The sequence below is a fragment of the Neomonachus schauinslandi genome, chromosome X (genome assembly GCF_002201575.2).
Source record: "Neomonachus schauinslandi chromosome X, ASM220157v2, whole genome shotgun sequence".
NCBI classification, from domain to species: Eukaryota; Metazoa; Chordata; class Mammalia; order Carnivora; family Phocidae; genus Neomonachus; species Neomonachus schauinslandi.
In genome coordinates this window covers 39,756,811-39,779,447 of record NC_058419.1, presented here as the reverse complement: position 1 = coordinate 39,779,447, position 22,637 = coordinate 39,756,811, and the positions used below count along the sequence as shown (strand labels likewise).

Here is a 22,637-nt window from a genome sequence, read left to right as displayed (position 1 = left end):
GCCAGTGGGTTCCCCCTTCTGCAGAGCAAAACCAGTGGCCTCACCTGACAAGGGAATCCAGTGCACACTCAGGCCTGATTATGGCCCCCATAAAACAAGCTGTACAGACCCTGAGCCCTGGCCTGCTTCCTTGCCAGGGCAGGGAAGCTAATTCATATCCACATCCACTAGTGAATATAGTACCCAGTCCCAACCATCCAGTAATTCTGACCAGATAATCCAGGCAACAGTAGAGCCCATCCTTCAGCCTCACTTGGGTAGGGAACCAAGCCAGCAGTTCTATCCAGCTGTTCCCAGCCAGTGGCACACACCCCCATTCCTGTCCTCAGAGCTCAAGCTATTGCCTCATCCAAAAATAGACCATAATAGCAATCCCATCTGCCCGAGGACATTAAGAGCAGATGCCCAGAAAACCCAAACTGAGCTGACTGGTGAAGAACTATCTCTGCCAAAACAAATCTATAAAGTTTGGAAGAGGAGCTCAATTACTTAAATGCACAGATACAAATGTAAGGAATCAAGGATCATGAAAAAGTAGGTAAATATAACACCACCAAAAGAAACTAATAAAGCACTAATTACTGACCCACTAATTACTGGAGATCTATGAACTGTCAGGCAGTGCATTCAGAATAATCCTATTAAGGAAATTTAATGAACAACTACAAGGAAACACAGACAACTAAATGAAGTTAGGAAAACAATGCATGAACAAAATGAGAATTTTGATGAAGAAAAACAACCATAAAAAAAAAACAAACCCATAAACAAACAGAAATGTTAGAGTTGAAAAATACCATAACTAAACTTAAGAATCCAATAGAGAGTTTCAAAAGTAGGCTTGACCATGTAGAAGAAATAATCAGTGACCTGGGGGATAGGACATTGTAAATTACCCAATTGGAGGAGAGAAAAAAAGTGTGAAAAAGTGAGGAAAGCCTATGGGAATTATGGGACAAAATGAAAAGAAACAATAGTCACATTATGGTGAATTATGGGACAATATGAAAAGAAACAATATTCACATTATGGGAATTCCAGGAGGGGAAAAGAAAGAGAAAGAGAAGAAGGTATATTTAAAGCAATAATGGCTGAAAATTACCCAAACCCAGGGAAGAAATGGACATCCAGATATATGAGGCCCAAAGGATGCCAGATAGGTTGAATTCAAATAGGACTACACCAAGACACATGATTAAATTGTCAAAAGTCAAAAGAAAGAATTTTAAAAACAGTGAGAGAAAAGAGAGACACTACATACAAGGGAACCCCCCCATAAGATTGGTGGATTTCTCAACAAAAACTTTTCAGGCCAGAAGAGAATGGAATGACATATTCAAAATACTGGAAAAAAATAATTTTTTTGAGATTTATTTATTTATTTTTATTTTGTTATGTTAATCACCATACATAACATCATTAGTTTTTGATGTAGTGTTCCATGATTCATTGTTTGCATATAACACCCAGTGCTCCATTCAGTACGTGCCCTCTTTAATACCCATCACCAGGCTAACCCATCCCCCCACCCCTCTCCCCTCTAGAACCCTCAGTTTGTTTCTCAGAGTCCATCGTCTCTCATGGTTCGTCTCCCCCTCCGATTTACCCCCTTCATTTTTCCCTTCCTACTATCTTCTTTTTTTTTTTTTTAACATACAATGTATTATTTATTTCAGAGGTATAGGTCTGTGATTCAACAGTCTTACACAATTCACAGCACTCACCATAGCACATACCCTTCCCAATGTCTATCACCCAGCCACCCCCTCCCCCCCCCCCCCCACCATTCCAGCAACCCCCCGTTTGTTTCCTGAGATTAAGAATTCCTCATATCAGTGAGATCATATGATACTTGTCTTTCTCTGATTGAGTTATTTTGCTCAGCGTAATACCCTCCAGGTCCATCCACATCATTGCAAAAGGCAAGATTTCATTCCTATTGATGGCTGCATAATATTCCATTGTATATATATACCATATCTTCTTTATCCATTCATCTGTTGATGGACATCTTGGCTCTTTCCATAGTTTGGCTATTGTGGACATTGCTGCTACAAATGTCGGGGTGCACGTACCCCTTCGGATCCCTACATTTGTATCTTTGGGGTAAATACCCAGTAGTGCAATTGCTGGGTCGTATGGTAGCTCTATTTTCAACTTTTTGAGGAAAAAAATAACTCTTAACCAAGAATCCCATACCTAGGAAAGCTGTTGTTCTTCAGAAACAAAGAAGGGATAAAAACTTGCTCAAACAAACAAAAGTGAGGGAATTCATTACCATCAGACCTGCCTTACAGGAAATGCTAATGGGAGTTCTTTGACTGGAAGTAAAACTATGCTAATTAACATCATAAAAACATAAAAAGTTAGCATAAATCTCACTGGTAATGGTAGATATATCGTCATAGTTAGATTCTGCAATATGGTAATAGTGGTGTATAATTGTGGTGTGGAATAATACTTACATAGCACTTACATATGTACAATATTTACATAATAATAGTGGTGTATAATAATACAACTCTAGTTTAAAAGTTTAAAAAAACGAACATAGTAAAAGTAACCATAACTACAATAATCTGTTATTAGTTACACAATATTAAAAACATGTAAATGTAACATTAGTAACCTAAAATATGAGGGGAGGAGAAGTAAAAGTATAAAGTTTATGAATTTTATTGAAGTTAAAATTTTATCAGTTTAAGATAAAGTATTACAAATTTAAAATATTTTATGTTAGCCTCATGTTAACCACAAGGGAAAATCCTATAATAATTTCACAAAAGAACACTATAAAGAAGTCAAATCATACTGATACCAAAAGACATCAAAACACACAAAAAGATAGCAGGATAAGAAACAAAGGAAAGGGGATCTGTGAAACAACCAGAAAATAATTTTTTAAAATGGCAATAGTAAGTCCTTACCTATAAATAATTACTTGAAATGTAAATGGAGGGCGCTGGGTGGCTCAGTTGGTTAAGCGACTGCCTTCGGCTCAGGTCATGATCCTGGAGTCCTGGGATCGAGTCCCGCATCGGGCTCCCTGCTCTGCAGGGAGTCTGCTCCTCCCTCTGACCCTCCCCCCTCTCATGTGCTCTCTGTCTCTCTCATTCTCTCTGTCTCAAATAAATAAATAAAATCTTTAAAAAAAATGTAAATGGATTAAATTCTTCAGTTAAAAGACAAAAAATGGCTGAATGGCTAAAAAAAAATTCGAAAACATGCTGCCTATAAGAGACTCACTTTAGCCTTAAAGACACACATAGACTGAGAGTGAAGGGATGGAAAAAGACATTTCAAAAAAAAGCAAGTGTAGCTATAATTATATCAGACAATATAGACTTTAAACTAAAAGTGGTAAAAAGAGACAAAGAAGGCCATTTTATAATGATCAGTATATCAAGATGATATAACACTTGTAAATATTTATGTGCCCAACATCAGAGCACATAAATATATACAGCAAAAACTAACCGAGCTAAAAGGAGAAACGAGCAGTAATACAATAATAGTTGGGGACTCTAATACCCCACTCTCAACAATGGATAGATCATTCAGACAGAGAATCAATAAATAAACAAATTTAAACAACATTATAAACCAAATGGATCTAACAGACATATACAGAACATTCTATCCACAGCAGCACTTCTCAAGTGCACAGGGAACATTTTTTGGATAGACCATATGTTAGGCCACAAAACAAGTCTTAGAAAATTCAAGAAGATTGAAATCATACCAGGTATCTTCTCTAACCATGGTGGCATGAAACTAAAAATCAACAAAAAGAGGAAAACTGGAAAATTCATGAGCACATGGAAATTAAACAATGCTCTCCTGAGCCAGTGGATCAAAGAAGAAGTTAAAGGGGAAATAAAAAGTTGCTTGAGACAAACAAAATGGAAATAAAACATACCAAAACGTGTAGGATGCAATAAAAACAGTTCTAATAGGAAAGTTCAATAGCAATAAATGCTTACCTTTAAGAAGCAAGAAAGATCCCAAATAAAGAACCTGACTCTACACCATAAAGAACTAGAAAAAAAAGAACAAACTGAGCCCAAAGTTAGCAGAAGAAAGGAGATAATAAAGATTGGAGCAGAAATCAATGAAATAGAGAACAGAAAAACAATAGAAAAGATTAACCAAACTAAGCATTTGTTCTTTGAAAGGATAAACAAAATTAACAAACCTTTAGCTACACTAACCAAGGAAAAAAGAGAAAGGGCCCAAGTCAGCAAAATTATAAATGAAAAAGGAGACAAAGGAGACAACTGATACTACAGAAAATTGAAGGATCCTAAGAGCCTACTGTGAGCAACTATATGCTAACGAACTGGACAACCTAGAAGAGATGAAGAAAATTTTTGAAACATACAATTTACCAAGACTGAATCAGAAAGAAATCTGAATAGACCAATTATTAGTAAGGAGATTGAATCAATAATTTATAATCTCCTAACAAATCAAAACTCAGGACCAGGTGGCTTAACTGGTGAATTTTACTAAATATTTAAAGAAGAATTAATGCTTATTCTCAAATTCTTCTAAAAATTTCAAGAGGAGGGAATGCTTCCAAACTCATTTTACAAGGCCAGCATTATCCTGATACCAAAACCAGAAAAGAAAACTACAGGCCAATATCCCTGATGAATATAGATACAAAAATTCTCAATAAAGTACTAGCAAACTAAATTTAGCTGCACATTAAAAGGATCATACACCACGATCAAGTGGGATTTACCCCTGGGATGTTAGGATAGTTCAACATTTGCAAATCAGTCAATGATATATATTTCATTAATAGAATGAAAGAAAAGAATTATGTGATCATTTCAATAGATGCAGAAGAAGGATTTGACAAAATTCAATATCCATTCATGATAAAAACTCTTAACAAATGAGGCATAGAAAGAACATATCTCAACATAATAAAGTCTATATATGACCAGACCACAGCTAACATCATATACAGTGGTGAGTATTTGAAAGCTTTTCCTTTAAGATCAGGACCAAGACAAGGGTGCCCACTCTCAGCACTCCTATGCAACATAGTACTAGAAGTCGTAGCTAGAGCAATCAGGCAAGAAAAAGAAAAGGTATCAGAATTGGAAAGGAAGTAAAATTGTCTCTTACTTGCAGATGACATGAGTTTATATATAGAAAATCCTAAAGTCCTAACCAAAAAACTGTTAGATCTAATTAATGGATTCAGTGAAGTTGCAGGATATAAATATTAGTAGCATTTCTATACATTAACAATGAATTTTCTGAAAAAGAAGTAAGTTGATGCCATTTATAATAGCATCAAAACCAATAAAATACTTATGAATAAATTTAACTAAGGAAAAAGATCTCTACTCTGAAAACTAAGACATTGATGAAAGAAATAGAAGAAAGCAAATAAATTAAAAACTATCCCATGTTCATGGATTGGAAGAATTAATATTGTTAAAATGTCAATACTACCAAAAGCCGTCTATAGAGTCAATGCAATTCCTATCAAGATTACAATGGTATTTTTTACCAAAGGAGAAAAAACACTCCCAAAGTTTATATGGAATTACAAGAGACCCCAAATAGCCAAAGAAATTCTGAGAAAGAACAAAATAGGAGGCATCACACGTCCTGGTTTGAAGCTATATTATAAAGTCATAATCATCAAAACAGTATGGTACTGGCATAAAAACAGAGAAATAGACCAATGGAACAGACTCGAGAGCCCAGATATAAACCCAAGCATATACAGTCAGCTAATACTTGACGAGAGCCAAGAATACTGAATGGAGAAAAGACAGTGTTTTCAATAAATGGTGCTAACCATTGGATATTCAATATCCACTTGAATATTGGATATTCAAATGTAAAAGAATGGAAGTGGAACCTATCTTATATCACTCACAAAAATTAGCTCTGAGTAGGGGTGCCTGGGTGGCTCAGTCGGTTAAGCATCCAACTCTTGATTTCAGCTCAGGTCATGATCTCAGGGTTGTGAGATTGAGTCCTGTGTCCGGCTTCATGCTGGGCTTGGAGCCTGCTTAAGATTCTTTCTCTCCCTCTTCCTCTGCCCCTCTCCCCTCCTTCTCTAAAAGAAAATAACTCCAAATAGATTAAAGACTTAAACGTAAGACCTGAAAGCATGAAACTCCTAGAAGAAAACACAGGAATAAAACTCCTTGATATGTATATTTGTGACTTTTTTTTGGATATGACATCTAAAGCACAAGCAAAAAAATAAAGAAGTGGGACTGCATCAAACTAAAAATTTCTACATAACAAAATAAACCATCAACAAAGTGAAAAAACAACCTACAGAATGGGAAAAAATATTTGCAAAACATGTATCTGATAAGGGGTTAATATCCAAAATACATGAAGAACTCATCCAACTCCACAGCAGAAAACCAAATATCCCAATGAGAAAATGGGCAAAGGACCTGAATAGACATTTCTCCAAAGAAGATATACAAAAAGCCAGCCAGTATATGAAAAGACGCTCTGCACCACTAGTCACTCAGGAAATATAAATTAAAACCACAATGAGAGGGGCGCCTGGGTGGCTCAGATGGTTGAACATCTGCCTTCGGCTTGGGTCATGATCCTGGGATCCTGGGATCGAGCCCCACGTCGGGTTCCTGGCTCGGTGGGAAGCCTGCTTCTCCCTCTCCCTCTGCCTCTCCCCCTGCTCATGCTCTCTCTCTCTCTCTCTTTCTCTGTATCTCTGTGTCTCAAATGAATAAATAAAATCTTAAAAAAAAACCACGATGAGATATCACCTCATGACTGTTAGAATAACCATCATCAAAAAGATGAGGTAGCAAATGTTGGCGTGGATGTGGAGAAAAGGGAACCCTCTGTGAGCTTTTGGTGGGATTATAAATTGGTACAGCCACTATGGAAAACAGTATGGAGGATCCTCAAAAAATTAAAAATAGAACTACCATATGATCCATATATATATTGGATCTGGAAAATATATTATATTTTGGATATATTCTGGAAATAAATCCAAAGGGAATGAAAACCCTAACTCAAAAAGAGATCTGCACTCCCATGTTCATAGCAGCATTATTTACAATAGCCAAGACATGGAAACAACCTAAGAGTCCATCAATGGATGAATGGATAAGAAGCTGTAGTATATAATATAATAGAGTATTATTCAGCCATAAAACACCGAGGAAATCCTATCATTCGCGACAACACAGATGGACCTTGAAGGCATTATGCTAAGTGAAATAAGTCAGACAGAGAAAAAGAAACACTATATAATCTCACTTATACATGGAATCTAAAAAAAACCCAAACTCATAAAGAGATCAGAATTGTGGTTACCAGAGGCAGGGGGTGGGGGCAAGGGAAATTGGAGGAAGGTGGTCAAAAGGTACAAACTTCCAGTTATAAGATAAATAATACTAGGGATATAATGTACAACGTGATGACTGGAGCTAACACTGCTGTATGATGTATAGGAAAATAAAGAGAGTAAATCCTATGAGTTTTCATCACAAGGAGAAAGTGGGTTCCCCCCCCCTTTTTTTCTTTTCTTGTTATTCTGTCTAAATGAGAACATGGATGTTAGCTGAACCTATGGGGTAATTACATATACTTCACAATATATGTAAATCAAAACGTCATGCTGGTGTGCCTTAAACTTACACAGTGATGTCTGTCATTAATTTCTCAATAAAACTGGAAAAAAATAAACTAGGGTAGAGATGAGATACCACTTGAGCAAAGGCCTGAATACATATTAGTTATAACTTCAGAGAACTATACAAATGTTGGTTCACCAGACCTGCCTAAAACATTATGGGACTTTGGGAGTTTTCTTTCTTTCGTTTTTTCTTTTAAATTTTGAAATAAATTTAATTTGACATAGAAGTTGCTAAAATAACATAGAGAGTTCCCACCTATGATTCACCTGCTCTTTCCCAGTGTTCACATCTTACGTAACCACACAACTACCACAACCAGGAAATTGTCACTAGTACAATATTCTACTAAGCAAACTACAGACCTCATTCAAATTCCACCAGTTTTCACATGCCCTTAACCTTTTGGGGATGGGGGAGGTTCCATCATTCCATGAATTTTATCACATGTATAGATTTGTGTAATCACCATCATACTTAGAACAATACAAATTCATCACCCCAAAGAAACTCATTTTTTTGCTACCTCTTTATAGTCACATCTGCCCCCCTGGGAACCACTGATCTGTTCTTCATCACTGATAATTTTATAATTTCTGAAATGTTATGTACATGGAAACATACGGTATATAATGTATTATGATTAACATATTATGATTTGCTTAATGTCGCTCATCGTAATGCCCCTGAGATCCATTCACATTGTTGTGTGTATCAATAGTTTTTAAAATTTTTTTATTGCTGATGTTCCACAATTTGTGTATCCATGCCCCCACTGAAGAGCATTTCAGCTTTTTACAGTTTTTGGCTAATGCATGTAAAGGTGTTATGAACATTCATGTACGTTTTTTTGGTGTGTGGACATGAATGTTCATATTTCTGTGGTGAAATATAGAGTCTTATGTCTTTAGAGGGGTTTATAAGCAAGTGCTGTGCTTAACAAAATGAGCGGGAGAGTGGAAAGAACACAAAAGATTTGGCTTCAGCCTTGTTCTGTCATTAATTAGTAGTATGATGTTGGGTAAGCCCTTCTATCTGGGACTCAAATTTCTATCTGTAAAGTGAGAGGCTAGAAACCTATGATTTCTTTAGTCTTTTTTTTTTTTTTTTTTTTTTTGAGAGGGAGATGGGGTAGAGGGGCAAAGGGAGAGGGAGAGAGGGAATCAATCAGGCTCCATGCCCAGCACAGAGCCCAACGTGGGGCTCAATCTCACCACCCTGAGATCATGACCTGAGCTGAAATCAAGAGCCGACTGAGCCCCCCCAGGTGCCCCTCTTTAGTCTTTTCCACATCTAACAGTTCTGTGGTTCTGAAGAGAGAGAAAGGAGGTTTCTACCTCATTTCGTATGGTATTTATAGCCATACACGTAGAATACCAGCTACAAGCCTAGATTATACCTCTCCCACTTTTTTCTGGCATGTTCTAAATAGTTACCCTGTGTGGAAAGAGAATATGGGGATGAAAGTAACTAATCTTAATGCGACAAAGGCTTGGGGGTCTGATCCCTGAGGAGAAAGGACTCTAAAATGGCACAGGGTCATTCCTAAGTCATGTATATGGAGCAAATTGTCCTCTCCCTCTGTCGCCAATATTTTTATTAGTTAGACTCAGGGTAAAATAAACATGGAATATGTGTGTGTGTGTCTATATATATACATGTGCGTTATGTATATTTTCTGAATGTTACATTTCTAAACATTACATGCATTTTTATACTGTATATTTTTTTCAAAAGTCAGGAAATAATTACACAAAATATTTGCAATGGGTAAGTCGGAGGGATGTGATTATCTTGAGAGGCAATTCTGAGAGGAAAAGAAGCATGTGTGTGAGCATAGTCTCTCTCTCTCTCTCTCTCACACACACACACACACACACACACACACACTGGTTAAAATCATGGACAAGAGCCAAACTGCCTGGGTGCAACTCTTGGCTCTGCCATGTGCTGGTTATGTGATCTTGGGCAAGTAACATAATCTCTGTGTCTCCCAGTTTCTTCTGTGGAATGACAATGATATTAATAGTGCCAACTTCAGAGGGTTAATAAGATGTAAATGAGTTAAAATATATGAAGCAATTTGAACAGTGCCTATTGCATTGCAGGAAGTGTGTCTGTCAGTCGATGTCTGTGTCTGTCACTTCTCGAGATGGCCTGGCTGCCACCTCCCCATCCACATGGCTTTTCTAACTGCAATAGTCCCATCTCCCACCCACCTCTACCCACTAGAACCCCTCACCCACTCCTCTGCCAAAAAAATTAACTTAGGCACTGAGGCAGTAGGTTGTGTAACTCTGCCTCAGTAATTTTTTTGCCCCCTAAGCTGTATTTACTCCAGTCCAGGGGACTAAAAATCCTATTAATAATTTTGCGTAAATTGAATTTAAATAAAAAGAGAGAAAAAATAATTTTGCATATCCGCTAGACCTTTAATTGATCACCCTCCCCCCAGATCTTTTTTTTTAAAGATTTTTATTTATTTATTTGACAGAGAGAGCGAGAGAGCACAAGCAGGGGGAACAGTAGAGGGAGAGGGAGAAGTAGGCTCCCGGCTGAGCAGGGAGCCTGATGTGGGGCTCGATCCCAGGACCCTGGGATCATGACCTGAGCCGAAGGCAGACGCTTAACCATCTGAGCCACCCAGGCGCCCCAGCCCTCCCCCAAATCTAAAGAAACAGATAAAATCCATTTGAAAAACAGCCCCCCCTTCATTTAGTTATTATATAAAGCCGGCAGGACCGTCTTTGAAATGTTACATTGTTTTGCTTTAGAAAAGAAAAAAGAAGGGGCGCCTGGGTGGCTCAGTTGGTTAAGCGACTGCCTTCGGCTCAGGTCATGATCCTGGAGTCCCGGGATCGAGTCCCACATCGGGCTCCCTGCTCGGCAGGGAGTCTGCTTCTCCCTCTGACCCTCCCCACTCTCATGTGCTCTCTCTCATTCTCTCTCTCTCAAATAAATAAATAAAATCTTTAAAAAAAAAAAAAAGAAAAGAAAAAAGAAGATTGTCTCATCTTCCTCTTCCTTTTATACCTTTGAACCTTTTCCATACAAAGGGCTGTGGTGGTGGTGATGGCAGTGTGTGTGTGTGTGTGTGTGTGTGTGTGTGTGTGTGTGTGTTATCCCCCTAGTGTGATCTGGATGAATCCCTTAGCTTAGACGCTGCTGTAGTTGGTGCTACATCTGCTTCGTAAACATTGTGGTTTCTTATTTTTTCCCCCAGGCTTATTGAGATATAATTGACATATAACATGGCGTAAGTTTAAGGTGCACAGTGTGATGGTTTGATATACATGCATATTACAAAATGATTACCACGATAAAGTTAGTTAACACATTCACCACCTCACAGAGTTACCTTTTTTTGTCTGTGTGGTGAGAACATTTAGCGCCTCTCTCTTAGCAATTTTCAAGTATACAACACAGTCTTGTTAACCTTAATCAAGGAATCTAACAAAGCTGAACTCATGGAAACAGAGAACGTTGCATTCTCTTGAAGGCATCGTTTTAAGAGAGTAATGAATTCTTTGCAGCATCGTAAGGTGACAAAGCTGTTCATAACAACTCGTTGATAATCCATCAGATGTCCAATTTACCTCCCACTTTTCCTTCTCATCTCCTTTGCACAGAGAATGATTTTCCCACTTCTTTGAGTACTGTGCTGGCTTTTCCTCTCCCCGTTGTTCTCAACCAGGGTGTTAACTAACAATGGTTAAGGTGTTACTCTAGTTTTAAGATCCCGACATTTTTTTCCCCAGGTACACTCACGGCCTCAAAATGGGAGCGCAGCTCTCCGTAATGTATCTGCAACCGCCGTTTCTAGCCTTATTTCCCTCCCTTGAACCTGTCAGGCTGATCTGCTTTATCCAAACATCCTCTACTTTCCTGGCTGTGCTTTTGTTCATGCCCTTCGTAGCATTCTCTTTGCCTAGAATTCTCTCCCTTTAAACCTCATTTCTGTATGCCCAAGTCCTGCTCATCCTCGAAGACCAGCTCAATTACCTGAAACCTTCCCTGATCCCCCAGCTGCCCTTTGCCACGGGCAAAATTAGTTTTCTCTGTGCCCTCATAGAGCTTTGTTTGTGTTCTGTTATATTGCTTGTTCTGCTCTACCTTAAATTGTAGTTAGCTGAATTCACACTCATCTCCTCCACTAGCCTATAAGTGCCTCGAAGGCAGAAGCTGAGTCTTTTTCAGCATTCTGCCCCACGCAGGAACCCCCACAGTGCCTGGTACATAGTGTAGGCCCTTGATCAATGCTTCTGATAAAAACTCCCCCAAATGATCTTTAATGCTGGTGTTTCAAAATCTTCTGGGGGGAGGGTGTGGCGATCTCTTCGGACAGAAGACCTCAGGGAATGAACTAGGTTGGCATTGACCGTAGAGTGGAGGACACTGAGATGAAGATGCCTATGAGGTGTTCTGTCCATTACCGCATAAATGATGTCACTTGACTCGGGCTATGGAGCTCATCTGCTACTTCATCCATATTGTCCCACCTGACCAGGAAATCTCAGTTCCTTCTGAACTCCTGTGCAGTGCTCTGAAGGGCTGATGGATGTGACTGAGCTGAGGGGAGGCTATGAGTGAGGAAGTTTCTCATGGGGATGAGTTGGAGGGAAGGCTGATGCACTTTGAACCCAAGAATAAAAGACCTATAGAATGAGCATGTGGGAGATTCCCCAAGAAACTATCAAATAAGCTCTCGGAAAGCAGCTGAGGGTAAAGAGGTCTAGGCCATTTACATTTCAATACAGAATAGAAACAATTACCAAAATGCTACTTTTTTGTGGCCTCTTACGCCGTTGCAACTTGTGGCTTTTGTGAACTCCCACGTATTTATTTCCTTGGAGTGACCAGGAGTAAAATCCTTCTCATGGGGCGTGTGTGTCTGTGTCAGGGAACAGTGGAAATTGGAGGAAGACTAGGTCTGACTATGGATTTAATCTTTGGGCTGGGAGGTAGGAAGGAACTTTGGGAAACAGTAGGGTGGGCGGTTGGATAAAAACGTGCAAGTCAAATTCTTGCTGCCTTTGGGAAGAAAGAAAAGAGCACAGAGCAGAGAAGAGGACCTGGAGACCTGACAGGGGAGGTCTGTGGTCCCTAGTGCTTAGGCCTTGGAAGCCTCGTGCTGAGACTCTGTCTTAGACATCAGAATCTGCTCCCCGCCCCCACAAAAATCGCCCTTTTTAGGGGGTGGAGAGCTTTATACAAGTAGGTTGCCAAGATTACTCTAATGGTATTTTTCGGTGAGGATTGATTTTTCCGCAGATAAAAAGCCTTCTTGTCAAACCCACTAACCCAAACCAAAGAGCAAAGACCGAATAAAGATCTGGAATCTTCCACCAACCAACCAACCAACCTGTCACCCAATCAACCAAAAATGCTTATCAAGATAACGCCAGTTGCTTTCAACTAAGGGTTAATAAGCAAGTGAAATACATCAGTGCATTTTCAAGGAAAACTGCAGACAAGGAAAATACCAGGGCTTTCAAGTACCTTCCAAGCAATTTGAGATGTTTTATTCACATCATGAAGACAGTTTTACCCTGGAGTATTTCCTATTCAGAAAACACTCGAGGAACCTGCTCTTTGGGGCTGCTTCTTGACATGGAAAAATTTTAATGTCACTGCTTTACCTTTGCTTTGGGATTTTGCCTCTTCAGCCAAGTTTCCACTCTCCTACTTGTGCCTGGCTGTTTGATTTGCTCACTGCAGCTGTCCAAGCCCCTCCCTCCTTCCCTCGCTTCCATCTACATTTTCTCCACAAAATGCATTTACTGGAGTCCATTTTCTAATGTTTGTCATTCCTACTGGGCTTTTTCGTTTTACTAAATCAATCAGTAAATGTCTGTTGTGTGTAAGGCATTGTGCCTGTCATGGCAGGAGCAACAAAGTGACATCAAAACTTTCCTCAAGGAGCTTGCTGTCTAATTGAAGATTTTCAAGCCAGGAAGTGCTTCTCGTATTTGACCTTCCCTTTCGATTCCTGTTACTCTCTTTGGCTAGGCCCTGTTGACATCACAATAGTTTCCTAAATCACCCACCCCCCCAGCTTACCATTACCCCCAATCAAATCAATCCCAGTTCATCTCTTTAAAAAAAAAAAAAGTTGACTTGATGGTTGCCAGAGGAGGGGCAAAGGAGAGGGAGAATGGGTAAATGGGAGAAGGGGAGTGGGAGGTATGGGCTTCCAGTTATGGAATGGATAAGTCACAGGGAATGAAGGGTACAGGATAAGGAATATAGTCGGTGGTATTGTAATAGCGTTGAATGGTGACAGATGGTCGATACACATGTGGTGAGCACAGCATAGAGTAGTTGAACCACTATGTTGTTCACCTCAAACTAATGTAACATTGTGTGTCAGCTATACTCAAATAAAAAATATATATATTTTAAAAATTCATTCTCTCTCCATCCAACCCTCCAAAAAAATATTTTTCAAAGATGCCATATTGCCTAATCAACAAGGCAATTTCGTTAGCTTGGTTCAAAATTTCCCTCCCTTTTACTTTTAAAATCTAAGTCCTGTCTATCTTTAGGAATCAGGTCCCATTTCATCCAGGCATCTTTTCTCCCATTTCCCCACCAAGAGCGATCTTTCCCTTCAGTTTCTGTAGATTATATCCCACATCACTCATTGGTATGCTGCCTTGACTTGTTTGTTTTATATGCATGTGGCTTTTCCCCATTCAGATTGCAAATTTATTGGGAGCAGGGCCTGAGCATAATGCATTACACACAAAAGATGCTTAATACATGTTTGATGATGAAGACTGGGATGATTTTTCCTGATTTCAGGGTGTGTATAGGATGGGTTATGAGGGTGAGTGGCAAAGGAAAGATTCTGGAGGGAGGGGGATGAATTAATAAGGCTTTTACAGTCGCAGTCCAAAAGGGTGGTAAGGGCTTCAATTTACTAATTCCTTGGCTCAGAGCTGCATTGTATTGCCAGAAGAATTTTAGTGAGTTTGAAAAGAAAAGGAGGAGCAGGACTTTGGGACTGCTGTGAATTTATGTGGGGGATGAGGGAGAGGTAGAAATCAGAAGTAACTGAACCTGAGTAACTTCAATAATGATAGTAGCCTTAGAAAAAAAAAAAGAAAGAAAGAAAGAAAGAAATCAGAGATGGAAGCCAGATGTAGAGGGGAGATGATGAAGTTTTTGAAAATTTTTTTAAAGATTTTTATTTATTTATCTGACAGAGAGAGAGAGGGAGAGAGAGAGAGAGAGAGAGAGAGAGCACAAGCAGGGGGAGGGGCAGAGGCAGAGGGAGATTCAGGCTCCCCAAAGAGCAAGGAGCCTGATGCGGGGCTCAATCCCAGGACCCTGGGATCATGACCTGAGCCAAAGGCAGACACTTAACCGACTGAGCCACCCAGGTGCCCGATGAGTTTGTTTTTAGACATACTGAATTTAGGGTAACTTGAGTAACCAAGTGGACACGTCTAGCAAGCTGTGAGATACACCCTACCCCCATTCAATTCAATGCAACAAATATTTACTGAACATCTACCGTATGCCAGTCACTATGTTGGAGAGACCGTCAAAGAAGACACAAGCCCTGGCCTCCAGAACTCATGTTTGAGTGGGGAAGACAGACTAATAAATTCCTCTGGTATAAGGTAGTAAATGGTATAATTGAATTATATATAAAGTGCTATGGGGATATAAATAGGGGACGAATTGCGTCCAAGCAGGTGAGAAAAAGTTACAGGAGTGACGAGTTTTGAGCAAGGCCTGGAAAGATAAAGTAGAAGTTTGTTCAGTGAACAAATAGGGAAATGGCTTTCCAAGTGAAAGAAGTCTCGAGCGAAGGCACAGGCCATGGAAGTGCGGGGCATTCTAGTAATCTGAAATGACTAAAGAGAGTGGGATGACGGAATAAAGATGGATGGAGCAAAAGAGGTGACAGGTGTCAGAAACTGGGCAGGAATTGTTACACTAGCCTGGGGAGGCGATCTAGTGCAGTGGTTAGAGGTGTGGACTATAGTGTCAGACTCCCTGGGTCCAAATCCCATCTCTGCCACTTACTAGGTGTGTGGCCTTGAGTGAGTCCCTTAGTCTCTCTGTGCTCAGTTTTCCCATCTGTAAAATGGGACTGATGGTACCTGCCTCATAGGATTGCTCTGATGGTTGAGAGAGCTAGTATATGTAAACTGATTAGGGTCATGCCTGGCATTTAGTGTTGATTCACAATAAATGGGAACTCTCATTAGGGCATTCCCTCCGGCAAGCGGAAATAAAACAAAATCAGGCAGCGATACCGCAAGCTTATTTTATTTCAGTTAAGTAAGAAACAGAAAATTGGCCAGCAGAGACCTTAGAGGATGAGCGAACAGGCAGCAGGGTCCAGTGACAGTATTTTGCTGGGCTCGGAGTATGTAGGGATCCTCTGAAGGGGGCCAGCAATTGGAAATGCAGCCCTACCTTGCTAATGAAGCATATCTCGCCCCTGGAGTTCGGATGCTCTCAAGGAACCCATTGTCTGTTCCTCAGCTTTCTAGAGCTCTACTTGAGTGCTCCTTGAATAGACTCTTGGAATGATTGTACTTCCCTGTGTGACTGCTCTGTGTGCTGCTCAGATGGAACTGAACCTCGTCCGCCCACCCAGCCAGCCCAGGGGTTTCACTTGACAGAACTCGGTTTGAATTCTGGTTTTACCACTTACTAGCTGTGTGATCTTGAGCAGGTCACTAAAATTGTCTGAGCTTCAGTTTCTCCATCTGTGAAACGGGAACAGAAATGGCTCCTCTGTTATGATAATTACACGAAAGAATTTATCTATAAAGCACTTGGAACATTAAGTCCTTTACACTTAAGCCACCCAAAGACCCCTGCTCTCATTTTAGCCCTTCTGGGGGCTTCCTCCCATCTAATGTCAAGAGTAGTAGAGATGGAAAGAAGGAGAAATCAGTATATGGAAAGACAATGAAAAATGGTGGCTCTTTTTTCCAACACCACCCCCCCCCCACTCTGACTTTGTAGTAGAGATATTTTGATGTAGCCAGTATTCCAAAATAGGAAAGATATTTAGATGCTGGATGGCCGAAGATGAGAAATATCTACCGAGACATCATGAAAACTCTATGAAAAATGTATCTACACATGCGTGTATTTACTGTGAAGTCACAGCTGTGCATTTGTACGTTTTAGGATGAGAAGGGGACAAGGAAAATCAAAAACATTTTTTTTACGATGGTAGAAATAGATTATTATAATGTTATCTTAATATTGGTGTGCCTGTGGAGAGGGCTCCTCTCTTCCTGACATACTTATATCTCCTTGCCCTCTTTTCTTTTCTTTTTTTAAAAAAGATTTTATTTATTTATTTGACAGAGACAGAGACAGCGAGAGCAGGAACACAGCAGGGGGAGAGGGAGAGGGAGAAGCAGGCTTCCCGCGGAGCAGGGAGCCTGATGCGGGGCTCGATCCCAGGAGCCTGGGATCATGACCTGAGCCGAAGGCAGATGCTTAACGACTGAGCCACTCAGGCGTCCCTCCTTACCTTCTTTTCAAAAGAGCAGCAGGAGGAAAGGGTGCTGGAGTAAAGGGAATTGTACAGTGGGAATAACATGCCCCCATCTCATCTGTCCTTCTGCCCAGCCTTCCATTAACCATCATGATCTACCAGAGGCCGGAGAGCTTCCTGTCTGTGGTGCTTCAATGCCTTTGCATCATTAATATCATCATCTCTACCCTTCTTCTAGGAGAGGATCTAATGAGGGAGGTATGGAAGAAGTTCTGCATGCTTAGCTGTCAATCCGAACCTTTGAGAGCCAGCAGGGGAAAAAGGCAGCAATCACTGTGTAATATTCTGGACTTTCTTGGCAGGTGAATACTGCTATGCATGAGGCAAAACTCATGGAAGAATGTGACGAGTTGGTAGAGATCATCCAGCAGAGGAAACAAATGATCGCTGTCAAAATCAAAGAGACAAAGGTAAAGCATGGAGCTTCAGTGAGGCCAAGGCAGAGTTGACTTTACAAATGTCAGAGTTTCATCCTGATAATTCCAGTTTGAATTTGGATCGTGAAAGTAAGAAGAAATGGGGTTGGAGGGAGGGAGGCAAAGAAGAAGCAATGTTTGGCCTAGTGCTATAAACCCGGTAAAAATGATGAGAGTTCTGGGGTATTGGAAATATTCTATACCTTGACCTAGTTGATGGTTACATGGGTGTGTGTGTATGCAACAACAACAAAAAAAGTCATTGAGTTGTCCATTTCAGATGTGGGTGCTTTACTGTATGTATGTCATAAGTCAATCCAAAAAGAAAAAAGAAAAAAAGTGATGGTAGAAATGTGGGCCAGAATTATGGAAGGACCATGCGTGCTATTATAAGGACTTTGGGCTTAATCAAAAAGGCATTGGGAAACCATTCTTGTTTCTTAGGAAGGGAGAGACTGATATGGCAGAAGTATGCAGGGTGGATCCAAATAGGATGATACTGAAGTCAGGGAAGCAATCTCAGAGGCTTATGGAATGACTCTCGATGGGAGTTGATGAAGACCTAAACCAGGGAAATGCCAGCACAAATGGAAGGGAAGGATAGAACAGGCATTACTAGAAAGGAAATGATGGATGTCATCGACTGATCGGCTGTAAAAGATGAAGGGGAAAGAGAAGACTTCCAGGTTTTTAACCTGGGAACTGAAGAAGCATGGTCAAGGTCAGGTGTGAACCTCCATGCATCTGTATGGTTGTAGGCTTATTGGTCTGCCGGTCAGGGTAGTGATTATAAGCTAATGCTGGGTATACAATGTGAGGAGTTATGAGAGTCTGGAGTGATGATCAATACTTTGTGCCAAGCTGGGTGGTGCCAGCTACCGTAGGAATTGAAATTTCTGAGAACACAGATTTGTGAACGCACAGGTGTGCATAAGGATCCGTAGAGAAATACATACATCAGAATGTAGATCCTCATAAAGAACAAGGAGGTACTTTTTATTAAACACGGTTGTGAAAATATATCGACCGTAAAATGTATTGATGTTGATCCCTGGGTGGCAGGGTTTCCTTTTATACTTTTTGTTTTCTAAATACTCTATAGTGAGCATGCACTGTTGTTCTAGTAAAAAAATTAAGGTTATCAATAAAAAAGAGGAGGTAGATGACCGAGAGTATATGCCAGGGTGTGTCGCAGCCTAAGTAAATGGCCTGTAGGTGGAAAGAGGGGCTGGCAAGACATAGATGGAGGGTGAGAAGCTGAGTGGTTCGCACAGGGGCCATGGGATATTAACAGGCCTTATATTTAGAATCACCGCAGTAGATCACCTTCGTGTTGTTGTATCGTTTTTAATTAAGCCCTGCATATTGAAGCTCATTTTTCTTCTGCTCATTCCTTTAAGGTTATGAAACTGAGAAAGTTGGCACAGCAGGTGGCTAATTGCCGCCAGTGTCTTGAGCGGTCAACGGTCCTCATCAACCAGGCTGAACATATTCTGAAGGAAAATGACCAGGCCCGGTTTCTCCAGTCTGCAAAAAATATTGCCGAGAGGTGAGCTCCTCCTGGTCTTTTCTCCAGGCCTGCCCTTAGGAAAAGGGTGCAGCCGGAAGTCACTTGATTCTGTTCGGGCATGTACGCAGTGGCTGCCAGCTCGTTTTACTAAAGCCTCGGTGGTACGTTTGCTCTGTGCATTTCTGGCACCCTTCTCTCTGGGTAGCTTTACCGCTTCCCCCAGTGCACCACAGACCTGGCTCTGCCCTAGCTCTCCGCTGCCCACTCAGTGCTGCAGTTTTCTTCTTTTGTTGTTTTCTTTTTTAAAAGATTTTATCTATTTATTTGTCAGAGAGAGAGCACAAGCAGGGTGAGTGGCAGGCAGAGGGGGAAGCAGGCTCCCCGCGGAGCAGGGAGCCCGATGCGGGGCTCCATCCCAGGACTCTGGGATCATGACCTGAGCCGAAGGCAGACGCCCAACCGACTGAGCCACCCAGGCGTCCCAATGTGCTGGAGCTTTCTATGTTGGTGTTAGTGTAGGGGCAGAGAGACTTTTGGCCACAGAGATAGGTGTGTCTTTGTGCAGCTTTTATTGCTTTCATTTCGTTATCTCTCACAGATGGATAGAGCAGTAATTCTCAGGCTTTTATTTAATCAGTCACCCCTTGAAAACGTGATGGATGTCCTGAGGGGAAAATGCATATTAGATATATACACGTGGAATTTTGCCTACGATCCCAGAGGACTCATGGATCTTTCGAAGGCCATCTATACACCACGTGCAAAGAATCTGAAGTCTAAAGTGGAACATTGCTCAGTAGAGTCACGGGGCTCCAGAGACTCATTAGGCGAATCTGACCTCCTTCTATCTCTCTCTCATTTACTGAAGGCTTTGGCTCCACGTTCACAGTATTCCTTCCTGTTGTTTCTGCCATCATTCCGGGTGACACTGGCAGCATCCACATGGCTGACCCCATCTAATACGCCAGCCATCCATTCTCCTGGCTCCTTGCCATTCCCTCCTCCAGTGACCCTCACCTCTGCTCCCCTTCATCTACCCACTTCCGTGGCTCCCATGCTGAACCTCGCTACAACCTCTGTATTTACAGTGGATTGCTTTTCTTCCAAAGCTTCTAGTCTTCAACTGCATCGGGACCCCTAAGGCCCAACTCCTACCTACCAGCTACCTACTGTCTTTACTTCTTTCTTTGGCCTGTTGAGGGTCTGTGATTTCTCACTTCAGCTGCTCACTCTCGTTGCAATATACCCACTTTCCTGGCCCCACTGTCTTTTTATCACACCAACCATCCTGATCGAACCCCCAACCCTGAATCATCCCAGCTCTCCCCACCTTTTCTTTTTAAAAATATTTTATTTATTTATTTGAGAGACAAAGATAGTGTGAGAGAGAGCACGAGTGGGGACGAAAGGGAGAAGCAGGCTTCCCGCTGAGCAGGGAGCCTGTTGCGGGGCTCCATCCCAGGACCCTGGGATCATGACCTGAGCCGAAGGCAGACGCTTAACCGACTGAGCCACCCAGGTGGCCCTCTTCCCACCTTTTCCATGTCTGTATTTGAGTTGCAGAACCCAGCTAGAGAAAACCACATAATCAAAGAGGTTGGTACTACCGCACTACACATTTATGGCTTCTAATCTCACCGGGGCCCCCAAATCCTTCTGTGTCACTTTGGTCAGCTTTCTTTTTGCTTTGTCTCCCTAATGGCTATTTCAGATTTTCTGTGTTCAACTCAAAAATTCCAACCCTGCCACCTTCCTGCTCATGCTCAGCAAATGACTTCATGTCCTATTTTAGAAAGAGACAAAAAGTGCTAGGTATGAAAGCACAAAGTTCTCAGCTTCTCAAACCGAACTGCTGGCCATACCTACATCCACATCCATGACTTCTGCCTCCACCCGCCTTTTTTTAAGTAAGCTCCATGCCCAGCGTGGAGCCCAAGGCGGGGCTTGAACTCACAATCCTGAGATCAAGACCTGAGCTGAGATTAAGAGTTAGATCAAGCTTAACCGACTGAGCCACCCAGGCGCCCCTCCCTTTTGATTATAGTATAAGAGATGTCCCTTCATTTGTGTTTTGGCCACATGCTTCCTTTTTTTCCATAGCTTCAGTTTCTCCCTTTCTCTAGTTGACTTCACATGCACTTTTAAACCCACTCATGTCTCTCCTATCTAAAAAATATAATACCCACAGCTTTCTTCTCCCTCATAACCCCTCTAGCTATCGCCCTATCCCTCTCTTTCCCACATAGCAAACTTCTTCAAAGACAATGCCATTTCCTCACCTCTGACTTACTCTTCTTCAACATTAAAAGTTATTTATATTAAAGTAATACTTGTGCATAGTTAAAAAGTCAGATATTACTAATAGTCATATTACAAATAATAGCAGTCTTCTCCTCACCACTGATTTCTGTTCTCCCATAAGAATAATATTGAGCATTTACTCTGTGTTGAGCATTATTCTAAGCCCTTGTAGGTGTTTACTTATTTAATCCTCACAAGAACCTCATGGGATAGATGCTATTATTATCCCCATTTTACAAGTGAGAAAATGAGGCTCAGAGAGGTTATGTGATTCGCTTAAGATCACCCAACTAGTAAGGGATAGAGGCAGGATTCAAAACTAGGCAGTCTAGTGCCATAGTCTACACTTTTCCAACAAAGCCAAGCAATTTCAACTCTGTTAGGTATTTCTTTTGGCATGACCTTTACATTTCTAAATAACATCCTTATATTGTTATTTTCCCCCCAATTTTAGACATTAACAATTGACTTCTGCAACCTGGAAATTTGTCAGCCATCATTTCCTCAAATTTTAAAAAGATTTTATTCCTTTATCTGAGAGAGAGAGAGAGAGCGAGAGCAGGTGGAGGGGTGGAGAGAGGGAGAGAATCTCAAGCAGACTTCACACTGAGCACGGAGCCTGATGTGGGGCTTGATCTCATGACCCTGAGATCCTGATCTGAGCTGAAACCAAGAGTTGGATGCTTAACCAACTGAGCCACCCAGGTGTTCCTCTCAAGTATTCTTCATGCCATCCCCTTCCTTTCTTATGCAGACTCCAATTACATGTATGTTAGGCTGCTTGAAGTTTGTCTCAGCTCACTGATGCTCTGTTCATATTTTAGCCATTTTTTCTCTGTGTGTTTCATTTTGATAGTTTCTCTTTTTTTAAGATTTTATTTATTTAGTTGAGAGAGAGAACACAAGTGGGGGGAGGGGCAGAGGGAGAAACAGACTCCCTGCTGAGCAGGGAGCCCAATGCGGAGCTCGATCCCAGGACTCAGAAATCATGATCTGAGCCAAAGGCAGATGCTTAACCTACTGAATCACTCATGTGCCCCTCATTTTGATAGTTTCTAATATGTCTTGGCATTCACTAACCTTTTCTTCTATAATGCCTAATCTGCCATTAATCTCTCCAGTGTATTTTTCATCTCAGACATTGTAGTTTTCATCTCTAGAAGTTCACTTTGGGTCTTTCAATAACATCCATATCTCTACTTAACATATTTAGCTTT

General features: G+C 41.0%; 1 protein-coding gene across 3 annotated transcripts in view; it reads left to right on the top strand.

The window, feature by feature from the left end:
- MID2 (midline 2) overlaps nt 1–22,637 on the top strand; it is a 98,451-nt gene that overhangs the window by 57,652 nt on the left and 18,162 nt on the right. For all 3 annotated transcript variants that reach the window (XM_021678304.2, XM_021678291.1, XM_021678298.1), the window contains exons 4-5: nt 17,496–17,603; nt 19,010–19,158. In XM_021678304.2, the coding sequence (XP_021533979.1) occupies nt 17,496–17,603; nt 19,010–19,158 (257 nt within the window). The remainder of the gene's footprint in view (nt 1–17,495; nt 17,604–19,009; nt 19,159–22,637) is intronic.